The sequence below is a fragment of the Poecile atricapillus genome, chromosome 9, assembly GCF_030490865.1.
Source record: "Poecile atricapillus isolate bPoeAtr1 chromosome 9, bPoeAtr1.hap1, whole genome shotgun sequence".
In the NCBI taxonomy this organism is placed as follows: domain Eukaryota; kingdom Metazoa; phylum Chordata; class Aves; order Passeriformes; family Paridae; genus Poecile; species Poecile atricapillus.
In genome coordinates, this window is record NC_081257.1 from 16,906,718 (window position 1) to 16,926,498 (window position 19,781).

Consider the following 19,781-nt stretch of genomic DNA (forward strand, 5'->3'; position numbering starts at 1 on the left):
TGTGTTTCCTTGTCACATTTGTTAACCTTTGAATGCAAGAAACTCATTAAAGCAATTCCTCAGACACACACTCCAGCCTTCCCCAGAGCTCTCAACTCAGGCTCTGATTAGCATCAGCAACTGCAAGAAGCAAATCTCCAAATGGGTTGATTGATAGAGAGATTAATGATCCTCAAGATTTCTATCCAGGTTTATTATTGGAAGGCTTACAAATCTTTGCTTTCAGCAAGATGGGTGGGGAGGAAGGACCAGCTGGCTGCCACCCAGTCTGTCTATATTAGCGTGAGGAGGTGATGGACAGAGCCCTGTTAGAGCACCAGCACTAAGCAGTGTATTTTCAGTGTTCCTATTATCTACCAGGTACTAAATGATTTGCTCCTCTGCTCTTGGTGACAGCTGCTCTTTTCCTTTGTGCTGTGCTTCCAAAGGTGTAATGCCGTTTCTAATTGTGTTTTAAACAGAGTTAACAGAGAGACCATAAAATTTTTAAAGTAGCTATTTCTTGTTGAAGTGACCAATGAAAAAAGCCCACCCTCCAAATATCCAGTGATTAAGAGAGAAAGGAAATAATCACTCTTCTAATATTTATCTTGGCCCCAGATAAGCTAAACATGAATTATGTCCAGCAGTGTTGGGAATTCTTCCTAGTTCTCCCATGCAGCTTTAGTCCAGGTGCACATGGACACGTGTGTTGAGAAAGATGAAGCTTCCCACTGAGTATTTCATTACATTTAACAAACTGGCATCTCTGCCTGAAGATGGGCAGGGACATCAAAACTGAGGAACAAGCTGTGCTTAAATTTTTATGAGACTTTTGTGTTAGATTCCAGGCTAAGCCTTGGGATACCTGAAATGTCTGTCAGTTGAATGTCCTGATAATCCATTTGGAGGAAGAAAAGAGTATTTTTTGTAAAGGCAATAGCAGAGCTCTTCCGTTTTGAGAGTAATTAGGTAGGAGTAATTAGGGACATTTATGTGAATATTCCAAAGAGAGACTGCTGTCTCTGTTTCTGTTGTCCTCTCCTAGGTTGGATCATCTCTGTTTCGGTTTTCTTATATCACTCTGTCCAATCCAGGGGAATTACATGTTGCATTTAAAATTGCCTGCATTTTATCATCCCATTGTGTGACCCTGTTTTTATTCATTCTTTTCCTAAGATTCATCATCCCAAAGGGAATTCATGTCCTGAAATGATAATATCAAGTGTACAAAATTTTGAAATCTTGCAGGCGCTACTGAAAGCTCCTCTCTAGTAAGAAGCAATCTTCATTGATTGCTGTGGGTCTTGTGATGATGGAACAGCTCTTCACTAGCTTAAATCCAGCTTTCTTTTGTGAGAAAGTTTTAAGGCTCCTTTTTAATATTACATGATGTTTTGGGCATTGGAAGCACACATTTTTTAGGAAGTGCCTGAGGTGTTATTTGATTGGAAAAGCCATGTCTTTGTTTTCCTCTGTAATTTTCTAGCCTTTGTTATGAGTGTTGCATGGCATAAATAGTTGGCTCAGGGAGAAGAAAATTAATATGGTCGGGATTTCCTCTGATTTTTAGAGCTGTGCCGAATTTTAAACCATTTTAAGATACCACCTAGAGATGTGTCTACTCTATTTTTGCCTGAAGACATTAAAGTTCTGAGTGGTAATACATATAACCAAGGAGCTTGTTCTCTTGCAGGAGAAAATACTGATGAGTAAACCCATTCAGTCATCTGTAAAATTGCTGAGTGTATCCAAGGCAGCTGTTGTGAGTATTGATTAAAGCAGGAGCGGAAGGTTTGGTGCCTCTGGCCCTGTCAGAGGTCACCAGGAGAGTAATTAGCTACCAAGTGTCACAGGGCCAAGTGTCATCACAAATAAGGTTTCACCATTGCCTTCGCTGTTCTCCAGGGACACCAGGATGAAGGGACAAGGAAGCGTGGAAAACGTTTGTGCTGAGTTAAACTAAGACTTATCCACTTGATTTGCAATTAAAGAGCTTTCTAAGTACATTTTTGCACTGGCCACCTGGGTGCTTTCTGGTTGTGCAGCTGATGAAGGGAGAGGACATGAAGACAGCCCATCTGGGGATGTTGTCATTTCTTAACTGTTTAATTATTTGAATACCCTTCTAAAAAGCATTGTGTCTCACATAATGCCTGAGTTCAATACTGTATGTGATATATATGGGTGTCTGGGCCCTGGGTACAGGATGGGATCTCAGCAGATTGGAGAAGAGGATTTTTAATTTTGTGGAGAGCTGTGTAGTCAGCTGGCAAATTTAGGCCATAAATATTAAATTAGCTGTCGTTTCGTGTCAGAAATCCCTAGTCTTGTTTGCAGATTAGTTTTTCAACTGAACAATTTACTAGTGGTGCATTCTTCAGCACAAAGGTCTCAAAGGTTTGTCCACCTTCTATTTTTTTCTTTCCATCTGCCATTTCCTGTCTTTATTTCTCAATGATACTACAGAATGTTGTGGTTGGACAGGTGATTAGCATTTGGAGACTTGTGGATCTGTGTGGCTCAACTCCTTAATGTGAAAAAGCACTTCTCCTTGCCCAGAGGAAGTCCCCTGAAAGAGACAGTCTACTTTTCACTGTTCTGTCTAGGGTAGCATGCCAAGGGCTTGGCATACTGTGCACTTCTGAAATCGACCCATTGCCATCCAGACCTCTCCAGGTACCATATCTGTGTGAGGCTTAACACTGCTCAAGAATATTTCAGGCAGAAACTGCCCAGTGCAGAGAAGGCAAATGGTCTTCAGGAAGGATCTGCTGGAAAATCAGCATTACTGTAGAGAAATTTTCCTCCTTTATCAGCTTTCCTGCTTTGTACATCCTCCAGCAGCTCCAGTTCAGTCAGCATTCAGTGCCTTACTGCTCCAGCATGGCAAAGGTTCTTTTATAACTTGGCTTTTGAATTCTGGTCATTAAGACCTGTGAAGGAAAATAACTGTAGAAAATTATGGCAATATAAGCCGTTTTCGGGCCCAAAATAGTAAATGCAGATGCCTCTCTGATACAATGAATGTAATATCACTGCTCCATGCTGGTCACTTATTCATATTCATAAGATCAGCTTTTTTCGTGTGGTTTTCTCTCCTCTTTTTCTTCTTAACGCTTGAGTCAGTTTTATTGCTCATAAAAATCAGTGACTGATGACCCCAGCTAGAGCAGTGCAGACTGCAGACAGCTGTTGTCCAGGCTCCCATCCACTGCTCTGCTGGTGACATGGTCATGATTTGCAGCACTTCTGTTGTTCTGAAGTCTGTGCTCTTTTCTGAGGAGTCATTGCCAATTCTGACAGTGACAAATGCTTGCCAAGGAATAGTGAAGCTAGTTTAAAGTGCAGAGCCATGTGTTACTAGTACACTTGATGCATACATACTCTGGTTTTGGTGCCAGCAGAAACCAATCTTAATTGTGTCTCCTGAAAAACATGCAAAACAGTTCAATGGGAATCTGAAGCAGCTTTTCTTCTATTGAAAGTGAGAATGAATGTACAGAGGTAGTGAAAGGGGACCGTTTCCTGTCTTTACATCCTTGTTTAGGAGGTAGTTGCAGACACTCCTGTGATGGAGGAGCATGGGGAATGAATGCCTGTATCCAGGTTGCATTTGGTAAAGACTAAGCCATGTCCTGTGCAGCTTGGTTTAGAGGTCCCTTATAGATCCTAGTCTGACTCTTATTACATCTTTCCTGTTCTTCCCACCAGCTAAAAACTGTGTAAAAGTAGGGTGGCTGCTGGGACTATTGGGCTTTTTGTTAACAAATATATATTCTGCAGAGGTTCTGTCTGTGGGAGGCTGTTTCTGGAGGAAGGGTGCCTGAAGGACAAGGACATTCACCCTCCTCTGACAGTAGTGAATTGGCCTGCAGAACCCTTTCAAGGCATCTGCCCCCAAATTAGTCCTGCTTTAGCAGGTCATGACCCAGGAAGAGAGCCTAGAGCGCTTAGATGCTAGTACAGAAATAAAGAAATGTAAATCTGTCTGGCCTTGGAGAGGGAATACACAGCGCTCCAGCCAACACCAACACCTGGAAGAAGGACAAGTCAACAAGGAGCAATGAATGTGTTGGTTGCTTCAGCGTGAGGCAGGACATGGCTCTTGGCTGTCCCCAGGATGTGAAACATTCCCCTTTGGTTTTTCCTGTGTTCAGCCACTGCCCTGGTGGTTCCAGCCAGCCACTGCAGAGGCAATCGCGTGTCCCTCACCATAATCCTGGCTCCTCCTCTCCCTGTCCTGGCTGCTCCAGAGCCCACAGATCCCACCTGTCATCACAGATCAGGAGATGCTGCCTGTTCTAGACCCACTACTGAGGAGTAAAGGCTGGGCAGTGCCCTCGGAGCAGTTCCCAGCACTGCCATTGTCTGCAGCCAAGCTGTGTTTGTGTTGGAGGCAGTGTTAACACTGAGGCACTACCTGCTACACAAAAATAAAATGCATCCATACTTCCAGGCCATTCTGTGAACTAGTTCTCCCTCTTGCTTTTAGAAGAGTCTAAAGGAGAAGCTTCTTAAGCTTTGGTAATGAATAACCGAGGAAACCTGTTTGGAGTGTCAAAATCTTACAAGGCATCTCTTCTTAACACAGAAGTTAATCTGGCATTTTGTTCAGCAGAGATAGAACAAGAATTTAACCCAGCTAATCAGGACCATCTTTTGGCATATTTTTATGCTTTCCTCTCAGTAATAAGGTGCTGCTGCTCTGGACTTTGTGTTCTGTTAATTTGCTTTAGTAACTCACAGCCAGTATCTCTGGAAAAAGATTCTGGGCAGGGGGATGTTCTCCCCTACATTGTCTTTGCATTCCAGACCCTGCCTATGCTGCTTCTCTGGGGAGATTCTAATCTTGCAGTGTTTTACTTCTGCATTTGGGTCCATATGTGACAATTGTGTGTCTGATCACCACAATCTCACACAGTTATTGTACCCCAGGGAAAGAGAGACACAAAAACATATGGGGCTAGAGAAAATGGTGTGCTTCACTGCTCACGGGCAAATTGCAGAGACAACAGACTCTTTGGTATTTCACAGAAAAGATACAGCTCCCCAAAATCTTTTAGGGGTGAATCAAGGTTGTTATTTGTTTTTCTCAAACAGTGCTGCAGAAATACAATGATTATTCTAAAATTAGTGTTTCAGTTGTTAAGATTTTAATAATAATTTATGCCATGACAAATCCCAGTTGTGCCTTCGCTATGGACTGCTTCTATTAGGAAAAAAGGCCAGTTATTTTTCTCTGCTGATAGTGTTGGCTTCCTGAGCAAATGGGAACAGATATGCAAACACCTGCCCATGTAGACACACTGGGGTTAAAAGTTACAGACTGAAGTTCTCATGTGAAAATAGGTGTAGATTTGCACATTGTCTAGCCCTGCATCCACTCCCCTCTTTCCCCTCTCCGGTGGCTCAAAACAAGCAATTTCCTGCTCTCATCCTTTTCCTTTATCCAGCCCTCCCCATATACACACTCAGATTTACTGCAGTCTCCTGTAGCCTTAGCAACTGCTGCCACTTATGGTTTGTATCTGGAGGAAAAGGTAATGGGAAGGGGAAATGCCAAAGGATAGAAAGGAGCATCCTAAACTGGAGGAGGAGGCAGATACTGAAATGTCTAAAATGCCTCTCAGTAGCCTTGATGGCAGCTATCAGTATTTATTACTACAAACCAGATGTGAGTTTCCAGAATGCTCTTCTTGGGGCCAGGTGTTTCCTTACCCAGGAAGAGTGGACATTATCCAAACTGGAGTCATCTGCCTGGCACCCTGAGATGGGTTCCCTCCTGGAGCTGCACAGAGGAAAGGTGCCAGAGTGGGAAATAGACCCAATAAGCAGAACTTGCTGGAAAATTCATCCAACAACTTTGTTAAACCCATAAAAGATCTTTTAAAGATCTGAGACACAGCAGGAGTCACCAGGAAAGGGATGCAATGGCTTGTGTGCAATGAGCTCAGCTGTAGAGGCTACACATAGAATATTTACATATTTACATATATATATATACAGCTATTATGAACAAATGGGAAAAAAAGAAAGAGTTTGAGAGGCATGTATTTACCTTATGTGCCCGTATCCAGTATTGTAATGTAATGAAAGTGCTGCTTTATGTTAGACACAAGTGTAATGTTTGTGACTTGAGAAAATCTTTAGTCAAAGTGTAAGGTGTCTGCCTTTGCAAAACAGCTGCAGAAAATCTTCCAGGACTAAAATGCAGAATTTTAACTGTATTAATGATTGTAGCGAACTGTACTATGTGAAATATTAATTCAATACATTGCTAATCCAACATTATGCTCAACAGAGTTGCACTGGGCTGGGTATTCAGCTATTGTCATCCTGGGCCTTAAAATATTGCACAGTGTCATTATCTGACACATTTACATGTTTTGAGGCTATTAAGAAAAAGCCATCTTATGACTGTGTTTAAAAACCATAATACCAGCCTTTCAGAGCCTCTGAGACTATAAAATAACAAATTAACAAAAAAAATTTCTTTTCTTCAATACCATCAGCTTTAAAAAATCCTGTAAATCCCTGCATAAAGGTCTGTCTTTTTATCAAACACCTTTTTAAGGCCTTCATTACCAGGAGAAGCCATTCAAGGATTTCTGTAGTATTGACTCAAGGGAAAAATCCCCAAATACATCAAAATCAGGAACATTTTGCCTGTTTCATATTCATAGTTTCTTCTTTATGTGTGACTGATTTATTCTGCTGCGTGCCCCCAGGGTGTGCATTGTCCAAAATAAAGGCTGCCAAAAAAAAAATGAGAACAGGGAGCAAGTGGTGAGGCGGGGGGAGTTCAGCCCATGTTTTTAAATGCTGTGAGACTATTGCACATCTTGCATCCTCATGTGTGAATTCACCTTATGGTGTTTCTTAACAAAAGTATACTCACTAAATATATAACTTCAGCAGAATGCAAGCCATCATGCCTGAAAATAGAAAGCTGCTCCCAGACAGTGACTCCATGCTGTGAAATCCACTCTCTCCTGCTTCTGTATTGTCTTAAGTTGTACACGTTACAAAGCACTGTGCCTGTGCACTGGAAAGTACAGATGCAAGGAAAGCAAGTACCTGTGATAATTTTAGGTCCTGGTTTCACCCAAGAGAGCAGTTTGGTGTTCAGTGACTTTTTTTCTCCCTGGAATGTATAGATGTTGGAAACAAAGGGAGCACAAATGACTTTGCTCTGACGATGGGCTCTGCATGTAGAGCACAAAGCCAGAGTTGCAGAGCAGCAAACTGCAGAGCAGCAAACTGCAGGAACTGCAAGGCAGCAGCTTGGAAGCCACATGTGCAAATATGTTTGAGCAAGGGAACCTGCAACTTGGCAAAGGCACAGCTCACCAGGCCCCCACAAACTTTGCCCAGGTGTTGAGGAGTAGTTGAAGGGCGACAGTGAGGGGGATCTTTCTGTACTGGGGAGCTATTGTTTAGAGCCTCGACAGATGAGAGCAGACCCTTCTCCTGCCACAATAGCTGCTCACACCAAGCAAAACTCATTAAATATTCAGTTCCAGCCTCAAGCAGCTCATTAAGTCAGCAATGAGCAGTGACGCTGGTGTTGGAAAACCCTGCTCAGTTAACATCACCATGCAGAGTCTCCCTGGATCTCTTGATGTTATTCTGCTCAGTACCTTTTCTGTGATGACCAGCTTGTGCTCTCTGCTTTGCATTAAATACAGGTAAAAAAGAGTCAGGTGGATTTAAGTTCTGCTCTTCATTGTAGGCCTTTATAGAGAAGAGTCCTGCAGCCCAAGGGAAGCGTCTATGGGATTTTTGTGTACCAGCATGTGTAATACAAGTTTGCAGGAGGAGAATGGGATGAAGCTTATATGGCATTAGTGTTAAAAAGCAAACAAACAAAAAACCTTAATGTTTGAAGGATAACTTTCATAGCAGAACATCATGATACGCAGCAATTACAGATGCTGTATTACTGGTTGTTGTTACACAGCAGAAACTTTTACAGTAAGTGCATTTTCCCTGGAAATTGAGTGTCTTAGGTGGATTTGGGCTTAAATTGTATGCTGAATGTGTTGCTTGTGTGCAGAGTTTCTTTTTGAATGATGTATTTGAAAACTGTTTTACAGCCACTAACTTTTATGGTTATAATTTCATATTCAATAGTAATTAGCAATAATGTATAGAGGCATTTTCGATGGGTGGATGTCAGATGTCAGTGAATTAGAGAACACCAGAATCTGAAATTAGGATTGTAATCGTAGAAAACAAACATATGTTTTCATGTATCAATGTTTTAAAATTATAACATCTGAAAGTATGGAACAGAAATGGAGAAAGAGAACATGTGCAAAAGTTTTTTCAGACAGCAGTTTTTCACACCCTGATTCTATTTTTACTTCTTTTTTTTTTTAACAGAAAGTGTTTTCAGACTGCTCATTTCTATGTGGAGGACAGCAGTTCCCCCCGTGTGGTCCCCAATGAAAGTATTCCCATTATACCTATTCCAGGTAAGACGGGCTTGATCTCCTGTGTTTGTACTACTTGGAGTCTGGTTTAATTACGTAAAGAAGAGAAGGTTGTGCTTGTAATAAATCATGGGGTTTTGGTAGAAATTTGTTGTATCAGTGCTGCTTCATTTAATTTAATGTGCTTTGTAATGGGGCTCCAAGTACCAATGCTGTATTTTTCCATAGGCACCTCTCCTATTTCGTTTTAATAGACATTTCAGAATAACCTTTGCAAAATGTCAAAAACATGAGTAACAAGTCTTGAAAACACTGAGACATTGCATCCAGGGTGAAACCAGCTGCTCCATCAGGGCAGGTTGCAGAGGAGGGTTATTCAGCTCCACTGCTCTCTTGAGACTGGGGGCCTTGCCCCCACTTTCACCGTGTGTAGAGGTGGAATCTGGGGCTCTCAGAAAGTGCAGTGAAACACAGGAATAAGCAAACAATCTCAAAGTAAAGTCCAAAGCCATCTGTTAATTTGGTTACTTAATAAAGTTACCAAAGGTCAAATTCTCTCAGCTATACTGAGAGTGATGCTGGAAGCAGAGTATATGCTATTCTCTCTTCATGAGGCATTTCTCCTGGGGATTATTAAGTGCAGGATGCAGCTGCCTTGAAGCTGTGATGACAGAGAGCAGCTTGGTGTTTCCGTGGCCTTTGCAGCCGCTGCCTTGTTTGATGATGGTCAGTCTCACAGGCAGAATTAAGATACCAAAAATGTTATATTGACTTCAGTCTGTCAAAGGCTTGTACTTGTTTCTGGAAGGTGTTTTAAGTGTCCTTGTCGTATTCTGTATTTGCATCATTGATCTGGGATTCAATCTGTAGCTAATTAAGTTCATTTTTCAAAAAAACATTCAGAGCCTTTTCTGAGACACTGAAGAAACTTGCTTCCTAGCAAAGTGAAAAAGTCCAGTTACATTTTCCTTGGTTTTATTCAGCAGACATGTGTGACTTATTTCTAGAAAGAGTCTTTCAAAGTACCCGTGGGAACTAGTAGAAAAGGTCAGCTATTACATTCCTGCAGAAAGCATTAGGCAGTTTGCCTTGCAGTCTGATACTGTACCACTGAAAATAAAGAAAACATTCTATTGTCCCCTGTCCTTTCTGCTGGAGACTAAAATGCATGTCCTGGCCACCTCACGTCCTTAGCAAGAAGTCATCTTTCTCCTTTAGGGTAAAGGAGGTGACGGGTTTTAATCTTAGACCACCAGTGATTAGTTTTCACAGGAGTATTTAAATAGGTGAAGAACTCCATTCTTCCTACTCTGAAACCAAGAGGAACAAATGCCTGTTGGGGCTGCCTGTGGCCATCAGTTCAATGGTCCCACCATGCCTGCTCCCATGTGGTACCTCCTTGGAGATTGTGGGGAAGGGGAAGCTGGGCTAAGCTGGACTCTGGCACAACATTAACCCGGGGGATTATTCTACAAGGCACTGGGAGAAGACAAAATCTCCCTTCAGACAGAATCCTCTTTGGCCAATGTGTAGTATTTTTACTGTAATTGAGACAATTTTTTTCTTAGAGAAAAGAAACCCGCAGAAAGCTTCATCTTCTCATGCTGCAGTGTTGTTGAGACAGTGGTTCTTCCCTGTTGAACCCCTGTTGTTGGAGATGTTTTGATGGTCAGTCCATTAAGACTGGAGTGCATTCTTATGGATTGTAGTGTAGGCTGGAGAAGTTCCATTGCAGGTACTGTCAGGGCAGCACATGCACCAGTGCTTCTGCAGCAGCCATCCTGGCACATTGCAGACAGGAACAGAACATTGTCTTTGGGGGACATTTCCCATGACTACAGCAAGCCAGGCTGTGAGACCACAGCAGCTTTGTGAGGAACAGGATGCTACTGTCAGTGCAGTGCTCCATCTGGTGTGCTCAGACCCACTAATGCTGAGAAAGAGCTGTTCACCCCTGATATGGGGCCCTGCAGATTAAGGCATCCCCTGAGCAAATGCTGCAGGACATCTTTGTAGTTAAAAATCTGCAAAGACTGCTGATAAGCCTTAAGGCACATCAAGAACTGGGCCTTAGAAAGAGGTTTAGTGTAGTTGGTTGCAGAAGTGAATCCAACCCTTGAATTCCCAATCTAATGACAACATTTCTGTGGATATAATGGGCATAGAGAGACACCTGCATACAGACATCCAAATGGAGGGGCCTTAATTTGAAGCTGAATCATGCCCAGAAAATCTTAAAAGAGAATAAACTGAGTGAATTTGAAGATTTTGGCACTGACATTAAAGCTATTTAGGCCACCAAAAGCCAAATCACCCTCTGTAAGTGCCTCACTCTGTGTACATTACCTATTATGGATAATAGTTCATACCCGGATGCTTTCAGCCATGAGGCTCAAGTTAGTAGAGAAAAATTCCAGCTATGTTGGCTTTTTCCAAATACGGGAGACACTTCCTTGAAAGATCTTGAAGATCTCCAAGGCATTTTCCTTGTTTGGAGATGTAGAAGTGGGCTGTTTTCCCCTATATACCTGTTGCTAGATGACAGTCTTCCCTGACGTCAGCTGCTGCTCCCACATAGACAGCCCACTGAAATGCCTTAAGAACATGAAATGACAAAATTCTCCTTTAAACTGATGGCAACTGATGAAATGATAAGCTTCTGAACTTTTCCTCTGGAAGCTGCCGCAGGGTGTGAGAAAGTCTTACTTGTCATGTTGATACTAGAAGCAAAATGTAAGTGGCATTTTCACTGAAACAGGTTTTTTAAAGTAACCTTGTTAGATTGTAGAACCCCATCTTTACAAGAGGAATTTGACTAGATCCCTGTGGGACTGTGCCTCTACCCCCTCCTGTTCAGTGGACCAACTTCCACTCTTGGTTAAGATCAAACAGCCACATTGATGGCAATTTAGGGCAGCGTGGCTGAAGGTTCAGCAGTTCACCAAGACCCATCTCAGGACACAGTGAGCTTCTGGGCAGAGGGAACTGAGTAGGTCTGGGTTGGCTGTCCTGACCCAGGTCTGGGGTGGCTCTGCCACGAGCCTGGGAGCCAGGCACAGAGAGGTCCTGAGGCAGCTCGAGGTTTCAGAAGAGCTCTGGTGTTTCTGTGTGTGACTGCTCTGCTCTGTGACATGTTGGCACAATCTGAAGTAGTGTTTGTGTTTATTTCTGCATAATGTCCTGCTCTTGTTTATGCAAACCCTCTGTTTTCTCAGTCTACGAGCTCTAAATCAGACTGCCAGCTACCTTCTATAGGCACACAGTGTAACTTTTCACGTGTGAAATCTAAAATATCTTGCAGAGGAATCATTTTATCCATTTTCTATTTCACTTCTCTTGGCTACATCCTTAATTATTGTGCAGGAAGCCACATCACCCATAGGTGTGTGCCTATCTGTGCAAATTCTCTCTGAGATCCAAATCATTATCATTATTCATAATTACCTGCACTGCTTGATCTAGAGAAGCACAGGACAAAGGAGTCATCATTATCTGAGTCACCCACTGGATTTTACATCTGAGGTATGAATCTCAATTCACATAAGCCTTGCACCTAACAGTTATGTTATCTGTTATCTGTAATCAATGGCAGATTTCTGAAAACTCACCTGCCATTCCACCCAACAAAATTATTTCTCCATGTCTTCTCTCTTTGTCTCTACGCTCAGGTAATTTTGGCCACATACACATCATCATCATCTTTGCCTGCATCTCTTCTCTAAAACATTTGCTCTTGGCAAAATCTCGCTCAGAAAAGGTGCTCCTGCTTCTGTTTGTTTGGTCTCGTCTGTGGCTGGGTCAGTACCTGGCTGATTTTCTGGGTCTTTCTGGACTTGATCCTTTTCAATAGAGTAACAACAATAGCAGCATCACAGCTGCAGACCTGTGGGTTTTGCAACCATGAAGTTAAAATGCATCCCTTAGCTGTTCTCCTTTTTTCTCATAGCCAAGCCTGCTCCCTGACAGCAGTGCAGAAGTGCAGCTCTTTGCAACTCAGATGATATCAAACAGTGAAATTAATAAAAATTCCATTTCTAACCTCCTCCTCTCCTTCATGGCAGAGTTTTCCTGCTCTTGAGTGGAGCATTGTTCTGGATCTTGCTGTGACTTTACTGGTTCCTTGCCCAGCCCATGGGCACAGTGGATGCTGTGGCACTGATGTCAGTAGGACTTGAAGTGAGATCAGTACAGAGGTACTTGAAGCTTGACCTGATAGGAAAGCTCAAAACTGTGTAGGTTTGACCACAGTCCAGAGAAACACAGATGATAAAGAACAAAACAGCTGGCCAATGAAGCTGATTCATTTACCATATTTTGCAGAAGTATTTCACATCTTATATTTTCAGTATAAGTAAAATTTCTCAGAGGTGATGCCAGTCATTTCAGCTTGTCTAGACTACAAGACTTAAGAAACACTTCCCAGTTGTCAGATCACAATATGTTCAGTTTTAGGTTTAAATGACAGTAAATGCATTTTTCAACTAGTCATAGAGTTTATTAATAATGTATTTTAGAAAACTAGTGGCAGAATTCGATGGAGAAAGACTCGTGGTTCTTCAGGAACGTCTCAGTATGGGTGTACAAGTCCAGGAAATAGAAGAATAGCACCTCTGACCACCTCACACCCACCAGGGTGTGAAGGCCAGGGCACCCATGACCCTCCTTCATTTCCCTCTGTCTCTTCATGGGTTATAAGTCCCATCATTAGTTATCTTATTAATTCTTAGCTCTTCAATAACTCAAAAACTGCCTTGAACCTTTCCTAACAAATGTCAGTGGTCAGACTTGATATGTTTTTCACAGGCTCAGCTGCTGTGTTCTGGTAGCATCCACCCTTTGACAAGCTGTTTCTGTTAAGAAACAGTAATGAGTATCTCATTTGACAAGGAAACTGCAGGTTCCCAGCACAGGCTTGATACCTTACTGTTTTCTGCTAAGGTGTGGCTGTCTCAGATTTGCATCCCCAGAGCTAAAGAGCAGAGCCCAGGATACATCTGTGCCTGTGACAGTGACAGTGCACTGAGCACAGTGAGCCTTGTGAGGTACAGGAATGGCGCTAACTGCAGCCAAGGGCTTCTTTCTCAAGGGCATGAAGCTCTTCACTGAGCACAGAGGTGGTGCTCTTCAGCTGTGTAAGACTTTATTTCTGCTCTCTGCTCCCTGTGGATTTATGTTCCAGCACCATATTGTGAATTGTACCTATCTTCGGCTTCAATTAAATTCATGAACACAATATGGCAAACACAGCCGTCCTCTGAAGCCAAGAAAATATCAAGGTATTTTAGGGAACATCCACCTTCCTTTTACTCTGGTACCAACCCTACTCCTGCAGCAGTACACTGCAAAATTTATGGTATGATATCTAGTTGTTCTTCTAGTGGAGGCTTCAGGGCTTGGCTACAGCACAAAAGAATGTGTTTTTATGGTGGCCCTGTGAAATGCAGATAGATCCTTTTCTGAGCGCTGTTACCCTGGGAGGCAGAGCCCTGGAGTTGGATCTTCATGTGCTCATATGTAAGGCTTGTGTGTAATTGATGGCAGGACTGGGACCTGAGGATGGAAATGTGTGAGATTGTGTTCCTTAGCTGGCAATACCAAATAAGATCATGTTTAATATCTGGGCTAAGGGAAAAGTCACATTATTTCATTCTCTGGGACTGAAATAGGTTTTTTGCTTAAAGGGAAGAAGTGTATTGCTATTACATTTATAATTAACGATAACCTAATCTTTGTACAAGCAGATTTCAAGTGAGCTCTTATTTTGACACATATAAAATTTTATCATTAACATCTTTATATTCTTGACTGACACATGGCTAATAGCATTGTAGTAGATTAAGTCTTGAAGCAAAAGAGATGAATGTAGCTACAGAATTACACAGGTGGTTTTTCATATTCCCCTTTTTCATATGTCTTCCCTTTATCAGAAGCCTGCCCTTGTGTTCATTTGACTTGATTATAACAAATAGATAACAATTATCTTGCTGAAAGGACTCCTGTTTTTCTTTCAGCATGCCCATCTTTCCAGGACTTTCAAATGTGTTCAAAGTGTTTTCCATGCCTTTTCACTTTAAAAGGTGGTTTTTATTAAAAATAGCACTTCATAAACACATGATTACAAAAAAGTAAGCATTAATGAGGAATAGTGCCCCCAGTAATCAACTCTTAATGATTTCTTATTCATCTTAATTCATTTTAATTTATAATTTGTCTTAATTATTGAGGTCAGTGACTTCAGGAGGATGTCACCCTCAAGAGATCTTCAGCAGGTATTTTGATGTCCTGGAATAAAACTTACTGCATAGTCTTTATAGTATTTATGGAGATATGATCTCCACAGAAGGGAGACAGCTTCTCAATACTAAGGCTTTTTAATGATTTTATTTTATCATAAATTAATTGATACTAATGTTATACAAATAACACTGTTACTATATTTCTGGCAATTTTTTTATACAGCAAGTAAATGAAATCAGTCAGAAAGATTAATTATTCCAATTGAAATACAGTGGCTTCAGTTGCATTCTTATTTTAAATAGTTATGCAAGGAAAGCCAGTATACTGCAGAATTAAAGGCTCTGACAATATGAATGTGTATAATTCAACTTCATTAAATCAAAAAGGGTTTGAAGAAAAGCCAGGCACCTCCCCGTTTTAAATGTGGAATTACTCGTAGAGTCCAGTATTTATGTGACTTAGGGCAAGGGCTGCCTGTTTCTGTCACCTCAGACTTTTCAGATTCATTCTGTGCCAAAATTTGTGCAGCATGTGAAGTTTCGAGCCCTTTTAAGTATGTGCACTTTGGAGTGGATGCTCAGTCTGTAAGTTTATATAGTTTTGTCTAAGCTTTTCTCTAGGGATGGACAATTGAGTTGATGGGAGTTTTTAATAATCTCTGCTGGGGCAGAATTTTGCCCAAGGGTGTGCTACTCATCCTTGCAGTATTCTGTATGCACAGCCACTCTTGTAGAGACAGAATATCACATTCCACATGGTTACTCCTGCTGCTATAGCACTGGCAGCCTTCACTCTGGTATGTATTGTGGCTTATGCAATGGCTTTTAGATTCCATTTTCAGTGAAATGCATCTTAAATATTGATGTTAGGTATTCCAGCTGCTTTCAGAATTTTTCCAGCCCTGGTGGAAAAATTCAGTGCTGGTTTGCTATGGATATGGGAAAGCCTTTTTCATATATGTTATTTTCAGTGACTTAAGAGGTCAAATCCAGTCCTGTTACAATGCTACTGGTAGATATTTTGGAAATTTGCAGAAAATGAGAACTGCAAGGATACACTGTTGAGAGTGGATTCTCAAGGATCGATGTCCCTAACCATGTCACTGATATATAATGATCATCATAAGCCAAGTTAGGTTTGTGCTGCCTTCAGAAAGAGAAGTTTTCCTGTCGCTTCACAATTCATCATCCTAATGAGTAGGATCAACCCATCTACCCCACCAGCAACTAATGCTTCCCCTTCCCCACAAATCAAATCAATCCTTTCTTACAGTCATCAGCCACATCAGCAGGTGGATTCAGGTTACTGCTTGGCCCCCCAGGCAGGGAGAGAGCAGTGGGACAATCCCTTCCTTCTTTGGCTGAAGCCAGCTGTGAGGAGCGCGCTGAGAGCTGATGGAGGTGCTCCCAGGATGCAGGGATGGCACAGAGCAGTGAGTGGCTGCAGTGGGAACAGATGGACCAAGGCATGTAACAGCTGTGGCACATGAATCTGGGTGGCTTAGTAAATGAGAGACTGAAGTTCAGGGACTCACAAACCTACCAAATAAGCTTTCACATTAAGAATAAGGCATAAGATGAAGGAAGTATATTGGATTTAGGAGGCTGGGTAAGGTAATAGCTGAAAAACAGAAAGCCTTTATAGACAGAACAAAAGATATGAAGAAATTTCTTACCAAGACTATTTCATGTGTCAAATATCTGGTCTTCAGAAACACCAAAACTCCATCTAAATAAAGGTAATATGAGGAAGCACTTTGGTTTTGACCTTCTTCATTAATTCCTGACCCAAACCCATCTATTCCAATACAATGCCACTAAACTATCCAGTGAGCTCTCAGATTATAAATGAATCAAAATGAATCTGAGACCCTATTATGTGGAAATGTCATTTCTGATAGGATATCCTATTTTTCTTTGGAAATTGGCCCCTATTGCTTTACCATTACAAAGGCAGCTTATTAAGTGGGAGCTGTGGGAAAATCCTTCCTGGTAGGATTACTAATTATCTGAACTTAAAATGTAACCTTGTTTGAACTTTATTGCTTCTATACGCTTTGGGCTTCTTTTGAAGGTGTCTGTCTTATGAAGGAATGTGTTAAGTATTCTGCATTTGCCATTTCTTTAAAAAGGAGGTGTTAGTGAAGGCTTTCCTCTACAGTCATTTTTTTAAACAAACATAATTTTCTTTTTGGCATTGTCTCTCTGTGGCAGGAAATGAGCTGCCTTGTGCTCCCCTTTGGGTTTATTTGATAATCCCCTCAGGTTCTTGGCTTGGGCCAGCAAGTCAAGATGGTAACTCCACTGATATGTTAAATATTTAGCACAGAAATTAAACATACCCCACCACGTGTCAGCTGTGGTAGTCTCTGGTTATAAAAAATATTACTAAAATATTGTCCATCTGAGTATACTTCTTTCTCTGTGTGACACAAAGGGTTAGTACATTATTATGGTGCCAGATTCAGCTCATATTTCACAGTGAAGTAAATCCAGAATCACTTTATTGACACTGATAAAACAGATGGCTAAACCCAAGCTAGACAGAAATGTAATTATATCTGCAGTGTTAGAGGTGAAGGTATGTTATTAAAACACCTCCCTCTTCTCTTTGAATAATGTGTAGGTCTTGCAAAATGTAAGGATCATACTGACAATATCAAATGTCATTCCAGCTTCTTGATGGGAAAAATTATATAGTGCAAAAGTGGATATGCACAGAACGATGGAGAGCTGCTAATTAGCCATTATAGGATTCCATTAATCTCTTCAATCGACTAAAAGAATTACAGTCATTTAAGTCTGTTTGCTTTAAGATGGAAAGAAGGCTTAAGCAAAGCCTTTGGGCTGACGATAGCTAAAGGAAATCAGATTCTGTGCATCTAGCTACATCTATTGGTTTTCCTGGGGAAGGTCACAGCCTTCTCCAGATAACGTCAGCTGAGACCATTCCAGAATGCTGAGCATGTTAGCACACATTCTCCCAGAGGCCTGGCAAGCTGCCCATGGCTAAGCATGCCTGTATCCAGCTAAAGTCATTTTTGTTCCTGTACAGGAGTTTGGAGTTGGAGGTTATTAATAGAAAGATTCTGGCCCAGATTACTTCAGCATTTTCCTGATTCACTGGTTAATGTGATAGGCTCTATCTCCTGTGCAGGTGCTTTTCTTTGGCCATCAGCTGGGGCAAGGTGGGTGTGCAGGGAGGACCAGCTACATCCCATTGCACTGTAGATTGCCCATCCCCTCAGGGCTGTGCCTGTCCCAGTCACAGACCATGCTGGACCATGTTATCCCACCAGTTTGAAAGCTGGAAGCCTTAAACCCTTAAGTTTCTAATGTTCATGGTTCTGGTTTTAATCTTTCTGATGTGTAATAATTATATTTGCTCCAGTGTGGTTTTCCTGAGTTGATGGGCACCTTAATTTCCCTTTGACCCAGTTAGCTCATATGTCAACAATTAAATACTTCCTATTTAATTATTTAATGTTTAATTGTTACTCCTGTCATCAAATATGGTAAGAAACTGCATTGGGTTAAGGCTTCTAGAGAGAGTTAGGATGAAAATGTAGAAGAGGAAAAAGGAAACACTAAAGGACAGAATAAGAGAGAAGTGAAGTAGCAGTGGCTATAAAGGTGGAAGCATACTGCCACCCTGCAGTGACAATGATAAAAAGAAAACTAACCACATTTTCCCATGGATTTCTGGTGCAGACCCATCCTTGAAATTGGTGGGAATTCAGTGAACTGGAGAGCATGTTATCTCTAATGTATTTTTTGGCTCACAGATCACAATTAAAGTTAAATTCTGCCTTCTGCAAAATTAGCTTGGACACACTGGTCTGCTGCAGACAATCCTTTATCTTGGTTGGTCTCAGTTGAGTTAAAACTATGCAAGGAGAAAACTCAAATTGTAACTGTGGAGCTTCTCTTGTGAGATTCCATGCAATTGCTATCATAGCAGAAGCTATTTTCAAGGAAATTTAGGATGTAAGGGTTACTTCTCAGGAGAGGAAATACTGTTTTACAAATTCTTGCTGTTTCTATAGATCATTCCATTCAAATGTCTTGGCTGTGAAAATATTGATATAAATTTTGTTATGAGATGATGATATTCCCAATATTATATAGAATAAATGTTATCACTTAAATATTTTTAAATGCCAACATTTCTGCAGGCTGCAGCTTTTTGCTAAGAGCATACACTTGTCAAATGTTTTGAATTCTGTATTATTCAGTAAATGAGCATGTGGTTAATTAAAGTAGCATTACTATACTGTGAGGTGACCAGATTGCAAACATATCTTTAACAATTGGCCCTTGTAAATAAAATAGAAGAGAGCTGATTGAGATCTGAAAATGTCAATAGATGCAAAAAGCCACCTTAGAGCGTTACCTTATAAAATAAAAGGAGAGAAGTAATGACATGGTCAATATTAACTGCCATCAGCTGGAAAGAAATCAGATTGTCAGGGATCTATAAAATTCTTGCCAAAGTAGAACCTCATTTACACATACAGATCTTCATACCCTTTGCTAAGAAAAGCGTATGTGACAGCTTAGAGGTTTTAGCTGCCAAAGATCTTTCACTCTGAATACAGTAAATGTCACATCTATTTATTTATCGTTAAATTTTGCTAAGTATCTGTAGAAATATTTGGATTTTTTCTATCATAATGTAGATGTTTAAAAGGAAAAGAATCCAGATTATAATGCAGCTGTAGCACCAAACCATATGTCTGCTAAATGGGAGCAAAAATACACCACTGAATTACTGGGAGTAAACATAACCTAGATGCTATCTTCAGAAGAATATTAAAAGGATTATATAAATACAGGAGATTGCCATAAAATCATGTAATCAGACAATAGTAGCCATCAGGCAATAGATTATTTCACATGCTGAAAGTAATCACAGTTGTATAGCAATTTGCATTTTTTAAATGCCAGACTGAAAATATTAACTGGCAAATCTTGGCAAGCACAGTTTTTCTACCTACTGCAATGGTGGTCATAACAATATCCAGGCCTTTTTTGAGAGCTAAATAGAGGAATAAGGCAGCCATCCTACACCCCAGCTTGATTAGAATCTGCCTCGAATCCCAGGTGCTCAAAATAGTCTTGCTTGTCT

The 19,781-nt window shown here is 41.0% G+C and overlaps 1 protein-coding gene across 1 annotated transcript in view; it reads left to right on the top strand.

The window, feature by feature from the left end:
* PTPRG (protein tyrosine phosphatase receptor type G) overlaps positions 1 to 19,781 on the top strand; it is a 390,155-nt gene that overhangs the window by 338,961 nt on the left and 31,413 nt on the right. Inside the window, exon 14 of the mRNA XM_058844737.1 lies at positions 8,368 to 8,459. Coding sequence (XP_058700720.1) covers positions 8,368 to 8,459 — 92 coding nt within the window. The remainder of the gene's footprint in view (positions 1 to 8,367; positions 8,460 to 19,781) is intronic.